At 38.0% G+C, this 14544-nt stretch overlaps 1 protein-coding gene across 1 annotated transcript; it reads right to left on the bottom strand.

Annotated features, from left to right (window-relative positions):
- Positions 1 to 3498: 3498 nt before the first annotated feature.
- Positions 3499 to 9912, bottom strand: LOC132040683 (uncharacterized). The gene is made up of 14 exons (XM_059431338.1): positions 9364 to 9912; positions 8621 to 9035; positions 8440 to 8506; positions 7449 to 7985; positions 7122 to 7162; positions 6871 to 6939; positions 5938 to 6038; positions 5717 to 5795; positions 5402 to 5500; positions 5241 to 5309; positions 5087 to 5136; positions 4919 to 5000; positions 4686 to 4780; positions 3499 to 3717 (listed from the first exon to the last, which is right to left on the bottom strand). The coding sequence occupies exons 1-14, from the start codon at positions 9687 to 9689 to the stop codon at positions 3591 to 3593; spliced, it is 2157 nt and encodes a 718-aa protein (XP_059287321.1). The 5' UTR covers positions 9690 to 9912; the 3' UTR covers positions 3499 to 3590.
- Positions 9913 to 14544: the final 4632 nt, after the last annotated feature.

Below are 14544 nucleotides of genomic sequence, written 5' to 3' on the forward strand. Positions count from 1 at the left end.
CCAGTCTGAGTGTGCGGTTACTTGACAAAGGTGACAAGGGTGTTGTGGTTCAGAAAGGATTTCGAGTCATCGTTAGTAGCTGAAGTGAAAGCACGACAGTTTGAAGATCCCGAATTGGTTAAGATCAAGGAAGGCATCTCTTCTCAGAAAAAGCAATTGTTCGAGATATCAGATGACAGAGCTCTTAAATATAAAGGTCGATGGTGTGTACCTAATGTTGGGGAACTTCGCAAGCAAATTATGACGGAGATTCACCAGTCTCGGTATTCGGTTCATCCTGGTTCTACTAAGATGTACCATGACTTTCGCCAGTTATATTGGTGGAATGGCATGAAGAATGACATTGCTACATTTATGGCTCAGTGTCCGATTTATCAGCAGGTTAAGGTTGAACACCAGAAACCTAGTGGATTGCTTCAAAATATCGAGATCCCAACATGGAAGTGGGAAGCTATTAATATGGACTTTATTACGGGATTGCCCCGGTTCTCGTCGGAAGTTCGATTCCATGCGGGTTATTGTGGACGAGCACAAAATCAGCCCACTTTTTTGCACATCGGAACTACGTACGCGAGAGGTTGAAGATTATGCCAGATTGTATATCAAAGAGATAGTTCGATTACATGGAGTTCCAGTTTCTATCATATCTGACAGAGGTGCGCAGTTTACAGAGGTGGCCTACTATTCATATTACATATCACAGATGCCATGATTGGTTCGCTCGGGCCTTCGGGTGCCGAGTGCCGGCCACACTCCCCAAGGTTGGGGTATGACAGACCATAACCACAACATAAATGTAAATGTGTGCTCGTAAAATCATTCCTCACTGTGGAGGCATATATCATATCATATAACAATAATAAATCCCTGCGTGGGTGAGCTCATCATCATAACATCATCTCTGCCCAACTGATCAGTGGCAATGCACAGCTACGTGCCTACCCGGCCGCCTACAGCACGGCTCGGTAAAGAAGAAACATGTCTAGGTGCACATATAAGTGCCTACCCGGCCGACTATAGCGCGGCTCGGTAATGAAAATAAACACACATATATATAAGTGCATTGCAAGACCAACCTCAGAAGAGATATCATGACAAGAGTCGAAGTGACCTATCGTCATTATCCTTCGACTATCGTTATTGTCCCTACGTCCTTTGGTTTCCAACTATGAGACAACCAACACAAGAAACATGAAAGTTACGTAGTACGGATTTGTTTGAAGTAGACATCATGTTCAAACTATCAGTAACCATGATCAACATGAACGTCGAAAAAAAAATGAACAAAAGAATTTTAATTCTCTTTGAGCAACGAACAAAGAAGGATGAGAATACTTATATCTTCTTCGATGTGAGTTATTCATGAGAAAAGGGCAGATTTAATCATATTTATCAATTTGAAGTGGAGCGTTCGAATTCGATGAAACAATCCAATAAACGTTCCTTCGAGTTCTAGTCATGCCGAAAGATATAAAGAAGGACCCTACATACCTCGTTGATAGAGCTATAGGCGTCTTCCGGCTCCTTGAATACCTTATGAACGACTACCTACACAAAACGAACTATTCAAGATCAAATCAAACTCATAGCTCATGAAACTCTTCACTTAGACATTTAAGCAAGCAACCTCGCGGCATAAGTTCGTAGGCTCTTTTGTAGCTCAATTTTCCCGCAAAATGCTACAAAATTCTACTTTCCTACTCCCCCTCATCAGTACAATCCTATCCATACCACCATAACTCCAAGAAACATGTTAAAACTATATAAAACAGCCCAACAATCAAGCCAAGTCCATAAGAGTTCATAAGAGTTGCAAAAGCTTATTCTATGGGGGTTTCTACCTAATTTCTAGGTTTAATTACTTGTAAGGCTCAAAGAGATGAAGAGAAGGTTAAATCATACCTCAAAAGTTGAATAATACTTTGCAACTTAAGTTATTCCAAGATGAAGCTTTCTTAGAAAATCGAAACAACGAGAAATCTACGATTCTACGATTATCATGTGATTCCTTATGTTGTAATCACTTGATTTGCCTTTGAACTTAGTTGTGATTGATGGAGAATAAATTTGGGAGAGTATAAGGGCTGTTTTAGGGTTTAATATTGATGAAAATGAGGGCCTAAAACGTTGGGGCCTCTATTTATATCACTTAAGTTGGGCCAGTTCTGCGTGCGATTTGCACCCTTGCACGGAAAATGCGAATTTCTCTTTACTCGGATGTCGTATCAACAAACGGTTAAATGCGCTGTAAACTAGACTCGTAGACCTTAGATTTGATAGGTGGATCACCCCATAACTCCAAGTATATTGAGAGAAAAGCTCTTTCACATCTGACCCAAATTTCAGTGAAATTTACAAACGTAACTTGCGACGACCTTTGTCGACTTCCATATCACAACTCATTTGACTTCAAAACATAACGTACGACTATCATACTATTTAACTACCTCAAAAAAGAAAATACCTTCTTACCATGTTAGCAACCTTACGATACGACAACGCACAAAAACACGAGGTGTAACATGGTCGCCCTCAGTGGCTTTGAACAGAGTTTCAGGTTGTTTGTAAATCTCTTCTCATATTATTTACATTATTTGTGCTTGTGCTTACCGCCCTACATATTTCGTACTGACGCCTTTTGTGCGCTGTGTTCATGCCCACAGGTGCTGATAGACAGGTTGGCGTGCCTCTGCAGTAAGACACTGAGATCAGCGATTGAGTGTCGCACTCCACTCATTCGGAGTTGTTGGTTGTGAGTCTATAGGTACAGATGCATATGTATATGTATATTTTTGGGGTATGTCGGGCCCCTGTCCCGATCCGTTGATATTGTGTTGCTCTTTTAGAGGCTTGCATGGACAGGTTGTCGGTGTATATATGTTTTGCATAGCCTTGTCGACCCCCCCCGTACGGTTGGCATGACTATATAGTCTTGTTGGCCTTATTATGTATATATATATATATATAGGTTGTTGTTGGGTTCTTGCGTGCGAGATTATACATTTGGTTCTTGTTAGTGTCATATTGCAGCCTTGTTGGCCTACTATTCATATTACATATCACAGATGCCATGATTGGTTCGCTTGGGCCTTCGGGTGCCGAGTGCCGGCCACACTCCCCAAGGTTGGGGTGTGACATGCCATTCCTACACATACCAAATTTCACTCATGTTATATTTCTAATATGAGTATAAAAGTGTTCTAGAACATAAATTCAGGATTTTGAATGCCCGACCTTCACAAACTCCATCAGTAACATTGGCAGTGGTGTAGTATAATTCATTTGACAAACCACCGTATATGTAAGAGAAAAGTTACTACTCCTGAAAGAGCAAAAAGTTGTTTTGTTATTTCGTAATTCCAGCAAGAGTAAATGAGTTGAGGAAAAAAAAGTGAAGGTATTCCTATGTTTGAATTAGTTAAGGTTATGTTTTAGCAGCAGTTAAAAGCTGTCAGAAAAGACAGAAAGACATCACAAATACTATCTTATTTAAAGAATTCATGTGACAGCCATAAAACCTTGAAGAGTTAGCACAAAGGATCTGCTAGCAATCTGCCAATGAAACTCAAGCACAAGCCCGCTATCTGTATTTACTGTTCCTTATGGCTGTTATCTCCTGCAGTGCTACTTGCTGTCTGGGCTCGAATAACATACTGCCTCTGCAGATCGTTAAGTTGCTCCACCAATTCTTGGAAAGACGGGCGACAATTTGGCTCACTGAGTTGGACATTCAGAAAAGTTACATATCAGCTCAGTTCAAAAGATGAGTAAAATTAATGTGATTCAAAGCAAAATGGTTGCCAGCGCTAGCGCGGAACATGGTCCTGAGGGGCAGCGGTGGATGCAACATTCAAGGACCGGGTTTATCTTAACCCAATAATTTCGACACGGAGTATAAATTTATGTGTAAAAATCTACTAAAATTGCAACAAATAGTAGATCTGAACCCACAATTTCAAAATACAATGAGTTCAATACTAAGAATCTTAAAGATTGAATTCATAGAGTTCAAATCCTAGATCCGCCCCTTCAATTGATCAAAAGATTATAGTGCAAAAATAATGTAAAACAATTGTATAAGGGAAGCTTTAGGTGGCTCAAAATTGCTTCAAGTCGTGGGTTTGAATTCCATGTATGGCAATCTTGCATTTTTCTTGAAGTCCCTTGTAAGAATACCTGGATCATCCACAGGCCAAGGCAGATGCTCTGCCATTGCAGTAAAAATGCTGAAGTGATGGGATAGGTTTATCTAAAAATATAGTCAGAGAATCTAATTCAGCCAGTAATACTTAAATATTCGTCGGCAGTCCCTTTTTGGGACAGTTGTTTAATTTTTTTTATTTCTCATTAAAACCTTTTTATCCACGGTCTAATGATTCCTTTGAGAAAACTGAAAATCTTATGAGAAAACGTTGGACCAAAGTCAACTTAATTTTCTCTCAGATTAGAAAAGGTGATATTGAATATGTTCCGATGTCATCTCAGCCTGGTTTGCTAAGGACGACTCCTTTATAACTTCAGAACATATTTGAATATCAATGCAATACGCCTTGGAAGTTTTCCAGATAATAATTGGAATATATCCTAATCTTCAGCATATATCTTAGACATGACAATGTATTCCTATAGAGCTATTTGCTTCCAGAAAAACAAATTATGATGAGAGAAAGAACTAAGATGCAAACCTATGCCAACAGCTCTCAATAATAGAAGCCCACTGTGGATGAACATCCTTTGGGATATCTAGCCGCTGATTCATGAATCCTACAGCTGCAATCACCTGTAAAAGAAAGTTGTTCTTTATATACCACTATATGGTGAAAAATAATCCAAGTTTTGTCTTTTGCTCACAACCTGAGCTAGACAATCGAATTTTATGGTATCTTGTCCAAGTGAGATTTCAGAAAGAAGAAAATACCTGCATTGAGTTGAGGTTCTCCCAAGGGATCTTTTCAGTGGCGAGTTCCCATAATATCACTCCGAAACTGTATATATCAGACCTAAAACGCACATCCAAAGAAGAATTGATATCATTAAAATATTCGGGAATCTGCATAATAATGCATTTATATCATAGTTTGGATACTTCTCATTTGAGGGTTCACTGCGAAGAACTTCGGGAGCCATCCATTGAGGCTGCAGGAGAATTAAGGCAGAAGGAGATATAAGTCCCTTGAAATTCAAACAACACAAGTGAGTTATTAATACAGTAAGGAAGAGGTATGAGTTCAAGCTGATACCGTTCCTTTACCCGTCTTTGTTACTAGATATGTTTCATGCTTAAGACGTGACAGACCAAAGTCCCCAACCTAGTGATATTTGCATGGTGAGAATTTTTTTCAACATATTAAAAGCTATTTAGTAATAGACAATTAGACATTCAGATGAACTGAAACCAGACCTTAACAGTCCAGTTCTTGTCCACAAGAAGATTTGATGACTTCAAGTCACGATGAACTATAGGTGGGTTAAAATGATGAAGATAATTCATGCCACGAGCCTGAAAAATGCAGCAAAAGAAAATGATTGTTAACCTAAAAGAATAACCCTGGTAGCTCCAATTATCTCAAAAATGTTATAGAACTAATAGAAAGAAGTTGATGATCAGCCACACATGAATAGTCGAGTTGCATGCAAGTTGGCAGGATATATATATATATATAGCATATATGTATATACATAAGTAACTGGTATTAAAAATCTCATAGGAACTTACTATGTCTAAAGCCATGCGGATTCGTCGTCTCCATTCTAATTTGGATGAATTCCTCCGTAATAGCATGAACAAACTTCCCCTGCAATAATGGAAAAAGGTGAAACAGTTTATCAGTAACACGAGAAATACTGATATAGTCACAACGAATAAGAGCAGAAAATTGCCATGGAGAAAGGGGAAATAGAAACCGGTTACTCAGCATGAAGAAGATAGAGGATTACCGTGGCAAGAACTCTGTGACAATGCAGAGGCGTTGAGGTGAAGTTATTACACCCATGAAAAGAAGAATATTTGGATGTCGAAGTCGTTTCATTAGGGACACCTTCGAAAAAAAAAGCGTAAGGCCTGTCAGAGATGCTTCTGGATCTAACATAATGTTAGTAAACATACTTGAATTAGACCAAAGACACATTAGATTAAGTCTCCAAGCACTAATATCAGACATAAAATAAAAAACTTTTCCACGATATGCTATTATGAGGCGTTTCATTGTAGAACTATTTTCTTTGGCAATTAATCCTACAAAATCAGAAAGCATTTGGGCTGGAAAAGAAGAGGAACTCCAAGTGGAAGTTGATCAAAATTAATAGAATACAAAAGGTAGATCCAGAACCAAGACTCAAGCAAGAGAAGAACTCGAAGACAGAAAGCTCTCAAGCTTTGTTCCTTGTTTAAGTGCATAACGCAGGTGGTAAAGAACGTTGATTCACCATTAGCGCTTAATAACTAATTTTAGCACATATCGTGATAGTCTCTAATAAACTGGGAAATGGTATTTTTGTTTTTGACACACTTAGTTCTCATCATTTGCAAATTACTTTTTGCATTGGTCCTGCATTAACTGGGATTGATTACATAAAAAGTTCAAATTTTCTAGAAATCACGGTGACAAAGAGCATAAAAAGATCGGCTTGGTGCTCAGTGAGTATCTTCCATCTTTGTCCTTCTCTTCAACAAACAATAAATTGCTGGTGAGTTTTGACCTTGGTTCACTGCATCCAAGACCTCATTAAAGGCTACAGAAATTTTATGGTGATTTCTATGAAATAACTGAAAGACCGTCATTATGACGGCCATATAGCTTAAAGTTCTATGGAAAAACAAGGGAAAAAAGCAAAAGCATTTCATGACAAATTTATGAGAAACAGACTGACCTCCTGTTTGAAGGAATATATCACTTCATCAGAATATTCTTGCTTGGAGAATAATTTAACAGCGACATCCTGCACAACAAAGACATCATTATGTTAGAAAGGAGAACCAGCAAGTCGCCCTCCTTGGTGTTCCCTCTTGAAAATAGCTAGTAGATTTAGATTTCAAGCGTTGCGAAATTTTTGACTGTGACATCATCTGATAGGATCAAGAAGACAGAAAATAATAATAAAAGAAGAGGCAAGGAACATACTGATCCATACCACATCCCATGATAAACAGTTCCACAAGAACCTAGAGAAACACACATAAAAGGAAAAGTGAGAAATGAAGAAGTAAAAGAAAAGGCAACAGTAAAAAATGTGAAACGCTTAAGAATATCATAGCAAAATTAACCAGCTAGCTTCGAAAATAGATATAGAAAGGTTTAAGTGCCATTGACTACTAACTTCTGATAATTGTTCACAACAGAAGCATCTAAACTATATCCTTGCCTTATTCAAAAAATTCTATGATTAAGTTTGGATTAACTGATAAACTTGTCTTTGACAATTTAACCTGTAAAAGGAATTTCACGTACCTTCTCCAATATTTTCTCCAATTGTTAAGTCCTCCCACAAGATTTCGTAATCCAGGGAGTCAGTATCCGTGTCCACCGTGTCCACCTTATTAATAGTACTACTGCTGGTACTTCCACAGCTACTAGCACTGCTTGTGCTGTTGACATTAAATGAAGAAGACCAGGATCCCGAAGCTTCATTGGTGGTTGACCAGTTAGTATCAATAAGCTGATTGTCTGGTTTTAATTCATTATAACTGTTACTTCGATTAAACTCATTGTCTTGGTCATTGTTTAGCCACGGCCGTAAAAATCGTGTAGTCCTTGTCTCCGAAGCATCTCGCTCGTTGCCTTTCCATGGCCATGGTAAGATATTCATCGCCATCCATTCCTCTGCCTTCGAGGTGATAATCTTATAAATCCCTTGTTTTCCCTCACTCTCATCCCCAGAATCTATTGAGAGTTTCCCCGTGGAATGCTCTTCTTTTGGAAAGGGAGAAGGGTGAACATCTCCCCTAGGCATACTCGCTCTAATTGAATTTGCATCCTCCCTGTGATCTGAGATAGCAACAGAAAATGCATGGTTAGAATTAAGAGTGTCAAATGGGCGGTTCGGATATGAGCGGGTCAAAACGGGTTAAACAAAAATGAATAGAATATCCGACCAGCTCATATTTAACACGGATAAAAGTGGGTTAACCGACGGATAATATGGATACTCATTATCCATGGTTTCAGGAATAGTCAGGTGAGAACACAAGCTAATATCCAAAATAAGCTTAGATCCCAGAAAGCAAGAAGTCATGAAAAATAACAAGCAAATAAATGGGTATTGATATCTTATCCATATTATCCATCTGTATATCCCTTTTTAGTGGATAATATCCATATTTGATCCATTTTTAGATGGTCAGTTATCCAACCCATATTAATGGGTCGGATTGGTTGATTACTTGTTTCTTTGAACCATTTTGCGACCCCTAATTAGAATAATAACTATCTTCACTTCTACCTTCGCGAAGCACACTGCTCTCTCCTGTCTTGATTTTTGACTTAACCTTGTTGCTCACCTTTGAGGCCTGTTATGAGGTCACATCATGTCAGCATATGCCACCCTTATATTCAGACAGTAAAGAGAACCAAAACAAAGCTAAAGAAAACCAGGCAACAACCCAAACAAAGAAAGTACTAACCAAATTAGATATTTTGGAGGCAATGGCAACTTGCAGGGGCTGCTGGGGATCAACTCCAAGTTTTGAAGAAGCAAGGGTTCTGGCTCTAAATCTTGTATCAGTTTCCAACTGCTTCACTCCCATCGATGCAAGCCCTGTTTCTTGGAAATGTCTCACATCACTTGTTACAGAAATAACACCAACGAAATTATCGTCATCATCATATAAAGGGGTAGTGGAAACGACAACTACGAATTTATCCCCTTGCTTATTCTTAACTGGAAACAGTTCAGTCCAACTCTCACCCCTTTTCACTTGGTGGACAATGTTATTAGCATCACCAAAATCCCGAGCATCTGCTGCTAAGAGTGCTATGGGATCTTGTCCAAGAGCTTCTTCAGCAGAATGACCATATAGTTGTTCAGCAGTTCGATTCCTGTGCATGCAACAATTACTCAAATTACACTCCTATATTAATAACATTGAATAAATGAGACAAACACCAATCAAGGTCTAGCATTGCTCAAATTTAGATTAATTTAATATTCAGATCTTAATACAACATCTTAATATTTAGAATTCAGACATCTAAATCTTAATGCACATCTTAATATTTTAATGTGCATTCAGATTCAGACGTTTTAATCTTAATAAAAATAAATGAGGCCTAAATCTCTCCACCCACTTCTTTTCTCTCCCAAGTCCGAATGAACATAAGGAAAAATGAAAAGGTAAAAGAGAGGAAGTCTATTTCAATTACTCACCAGTAAATTATACGATAGTTCACATCAAATACATGCACTGCTTGTCCCATTGACTGCAATATATTCAAATAGTGTCTATCAGTAAACTTCACTGCAGCAGGGCCTCCGCCAATACGAGGCAGTTTTTTTTGGGAGATAGAATGAGACCTTTGTCTCTGTGATCTGTGATCATCGGAAATCATGAGCTTAAACATCTCCTGCTTCAATTCAGCATGTCCTTCCTCCAGTTCTTGGATCTTCCTTAGCAGCTCCTCAGCTGGTGATGTTGGTCCTTGAGCTGATGCTCTTGTATTTTCCATTATAATCCAAGATTGATCAAACCTCATTTCAGAATAAAGAACCAATTGGATGTATCTTTGACTAATTTACTGACACCCCACTATATAGCTGTGTCTAATAATCATATACAAATCAATATCTTCAAATTTGATGTTTGAGTTCAAGAAGCACCCTTTTTCTAGCTCCTAACAGCTAACATCCTCAACATTTCCGTTAGATAATGACTGTCATAGGTTAATGACGCAATAGATTCAAGTACGTACATTCGCCATGTACTGGACGTAATACGTAGCGACCACGAGGAGCCTTAAATCTTGAACCTAAAATAAGTAATTCATGCCATATAACCTGAACAAGGCCAGCTTGCTATGTGTGTGACATGGACTACAGATTATTCAGACTACAGATTATTCAGTACTTTTGAAAAACTATTTGTATATATAAATGGGCTGACATCACTTGAAAAATATTATAAAATAAACATCAATTTGAATAAAAAGTAAAACCTCAGAATCCTACAGCACACCTTGTTTCCAGTTTATAAGAATAAAGGAGATATTCAAAGTTGTGCGAACGAACTATACTTGCATTAAAGAAAATAGGTCAATTTAATACGAAATAAATTCTCACACACAGGCCACAGCTTACTATCCACGCTTGTACTTATCCCCGCATACGCCAGTGACATGACTGGTAGTCCACAATCGTCCAAACCTTGTGCTAAAACAGGAAAGTTAAAAGCTTGACTGATGTCAAACTATTCCTGAATTCTTGGAATGGGATCCATATAGAATTCAGTAAAAGTGATGTCAAAGTGACCCAAATGCACTTTCTAGCAAAAGTCAGGAAATGACGGTGGTGTCTCCGAAAGTGTCCGGTCTTGAATTTTTGTCCCTGCTTAACAAAATCTTTAAAAAATGACCTCAACTTGAAAAAAATTCCTGGGAAGAACTTTTGTTGCCCATCAGGCATAAATTCTAGCTTTTGCCTATAAGGCAGAACTTGTGGTCATTTGAGGGGTTGTTTGTCTTGAAATATCCTGAACTTTTTGCCTTATAGGTAAAACTAATTTACGTCCACTACTTATGCCCGATGGGCAACAAAAGCTTTGCATCTCTATTGCCCATCAAGCATAAGTTCTAGCTTCTGCCTATAAGGCAGAACTTGTGGTCAATTAAGCATGTTAACTGTCTTGAAATATTCCTCAACTTCTAGCTTATAGGCAAAACTAATTTATGTCCACCTTATGCTGGATTGGCAACAAAAGCTTTGCCTCTGTTGCCCATCAGGCAAAAGTTCTAGCTTTTGCCAATTGAGCAGGGTAACTGTCTTGAATTATCCTGAACTTCTGTGTTATAGGAAAAACTAATTTATATCCACAACTTATGCTCATCCGCAACAAAAGCTTTGCCTAGCAAATTTTCTGAACCGGAGGCGATTTTTAAAAAAATTTGTTAAGCGGGGCCAGAAAATCAAGACCACCGCTTATGGAGGCCATTTGTGAACTTAACCCAGCAAAATTGCCTCATCTGCAGCTATTGTACAACCAAAGGGTTGAATTTGACCTCTCTGGACTTTTCTTTAAAAGCAATCATCACTTTGCTCCTAGTTTTTGCAGCTAAAGTTGCTTCTTGCTTGTACTAGAAAAACTGAAATTCAGGTTGAGCTAAGCCATTTTCCAAAAAGATTGAATTTTTGAAGTGGGTTGTTACTTGTTAGCCTACATTTCCTATTGTAATGGAGATGTGACGTTTCACTTTATCACTCTCTCTGAAATCTGATACTTTTAATATTGTAGAATTCTAGTGAACCCTCTCCCAAAATTTAGGAGATAAACGGCTGCTCGTTGGCATATGATGTGGATTTAAAATCATTTTGGTCAATTATTTGTCTTTGTATAACACTCTTTTCTATATACTTAGTACCCCATGTAATGAGATGAGTTACAACCATATCAATTCATTGTAAATAACTGGACATAACAAATAACTTTTCTTATGACAGTAGTGTCCGAACAGCTAGCACGCACCTCAAATATTAGACTCGAATATTGCACCATGAGAAAAAATCAGGTAGTGACTTTTGCATATGCTGGAATTTAAATATAAAACCCCATGATTTTCCTTCCACGTCATTGACCACTAGGCCACGCCCTCAATTGTGACCGTAACAAATTACTTACCTTAGTTTCAGGTAACAAAGACAAGTTACATATAATTAGCTTTTAAAGACATGATTGTGTAAAAAAATCTTGTCACAGTCAGTGTATATAAGTAACATTATAATTAATATATGGCTCCAAAAAACAATTAAAATCTTAATTAACCAACAAGTTTAACTTGCAAGTCTTTGAAACAAATTTTGTGCAGTAACAACATAACACAATGACTTAATCCAAAAGTTTTGCTTCAAAAGTCAAACTTCCTCTCCAATTTTGAACGACATTCTCCCATCCCATCTGAGCAAGTACAACGATGAATGTGTTATTTCTTTAATATATTGGAATTGAAGAAAACTCTTCATGTGAAACAAGAAGAGTTGTCTCTTATAACAACTTACAAAAATGCTCAACAAGCATTAAGGGGAATGCAAATACTAGTCTAAAGCATGAATGATCACAACAAACGGCTAACAAAACACATTGATAAAATGCTGGATAGAGAGAGCAGGCAAATTCTGGCTTGTTGTTGCTTTTGAGAGCGCCTTCACTTGGTGTAGAGAACATATTCCCATGGGTGACGGTATAGAGGCTGCAGCTTCAATCTCTTTTGATCGAACGTGTGCCTGAAATCAAAAAAGGTATGTTTCAATCGTTTAACAACTATTTATGGTTAACGTAGACAAATAGTTAATGGAAGTGTCAACTTACCCGAAAAGACCAATAGAACGTGCCAACACGAACAGCCCATTCAGGTACCCGATCTCTACTATTTCATCAATATCCGGCTTGGAGAACATTCCACTCCCAGCGAGCAGATCCAAGAAGAGGGACGGATGGCGCCCTCAACGTTGAGGACTAGGTTGTTTGCCTTTGAGAGTGTGTAGGTTTCAGCCCGAACCACGTATTCCATGTACTTAACGGAAGGGAAATTTTCCCTCGCGTAAAGCTGCAGTAGTTCCACTGTCTAATCTCAGAGGTAGACGTAATGGAATAAATGAGACCTGAGTCACAATTTTACAACAACAACATACCTAGTGTAATCCCACAAGTGGAGTCTGGGACTCTGGGGAGGGTAGAGTGTCACAATTTTAATGTTTAGAAACGAAAGTCTAGGCAACAGTTTCACTTTCTAATTCCCTATTTGCATCCTTCTTAGATAAACTGTTGCAGCTTGGAGGAAAAAACCTCAATCATGTATCTTTGTTTGGACATTTTCACCTCTCAAACACATGGAAGTTCTTCGGTTGCATGACAACTGTCATGTCTTAAAAAGCTTTGGCACGGTTTTAGTAAGCTTTGCTATGATAAATCCATACAACAACAACAACAATAACCCAGTGAAATCCCACAACGTGGGTCCGGGAGGGAGAGTGTCTGTGAGCACCTTACTCCTACCAAGGTAGGACAACTGTTTCCGAAAGACCCTAACAACAATCAGGATATCTCATTTGCAACATGACTGAGGATGAACTTAGTTCAAGCCCTATTACAAGGACACCTTGCACGGATTTTTGCGGCTAATCAATTACCTGTGGGATATTGTTGAAGCGCAAAACATGATCAGAAAGTGTAGAGCCACGAAAGACATCACGTCGAATCGCCATTCCAACACATACCAAATTTTCACTCATGTTATATTTCTGATATGAAAAATAAATATAAAATTGTTCTATAACGTAAAATCAGGATTTTGACTGACCAACCTTCATAAAATCCAGCGGTAACACGAGTCACGGGCAATGGTGTAGTATATATAATTTATTGGACACACCACCGTATATATAAGAGAAACGTTAGCTCTCCTGAAAGAGCAGAAAGTTGTTTTGTTATTTTATAATTCCCGCATGAGTAAATGAATTGAGGAAAAAAGTGTGAAGGCATTCCTATATTTGAATTAGTTTTTTTTTATTTTTTTTTTTTATTTGTTTTTTTAATATAAGTTCATCCATCATATATATTATTCATAAGTTTTACAATAAGGGGGACATAAAGCCTAACCTCAAGTAATTATGTATACATGATAGAAGCCAGGAGGGGGTTTCCCTTCACATTCAGCCCACAAAAAGGTACTGTGACCAAAAAAGGATTCTACAACACAGAATCCTTAGACGCTCAATAACCTTAGCCTATTCCTTTTTTCTGAGTTCTGATCCTGAAATTAACCAGGCCAGCTTTCTCCATAAGATAATTCCCCCTTGCAGAAATAGGGAGTAGAGAAGGATGTACAAAAACCAATGAAGAGTCTTCAATGGCTCTAAACTTTGCCAGAGAGTCAGAAGTGGAGTTAGCTTCCCTATACCAGTGCATAACTGTAACCTCAAGTGTTATGATCTTGTCTTGAATCTCATTGATCCAGTATTGTAACTTCCAAGATGGTTTACACAGTCCATTGATCATGTCAACCACTATCTTTGAATCCATTTCCAAAATTACATGATTGACACTATTTTGTAAGCACCATTTGAGGCCAAAGTCTGTTGCTTGAGCTTCTGCCATATTATTTGAGCAAAAATTCATAGACACAGTGAATGCCACAACCATGTCGCCACTATATTTGAATTAGTTAAAGTTATGTTTTAATAACAGTTTAAAGCTGTGAGAAAAGACTGAAAGATATCACAAATACTATCTTATTTAATGAATTTTTGGAGATAGTAATTCAGAAAATTGGTATAAATATACTGCGGTAGAGGGGGAGTAATACATCGCAAGTTTGACCAACCAGAGATTGTTACTATGTA

This window comes from Lycium ferocissimum, chromosome 12 (assembly GCF_029784015.1).
Source record: "Lycium ferocissimum isolate CSIRO_LF1 chromosome 12, AGI_CSIRO_Lferr_CH_V1, whole genome shotgun sequence".
Classification (NCBI taxonomy): domain Eukaryota; kingdom Viridiplantae; phylum Streptophyta; class Magnoliopsida; order Solanales; family Solanaceae; genus Lycium; species Lycium ferocissimum.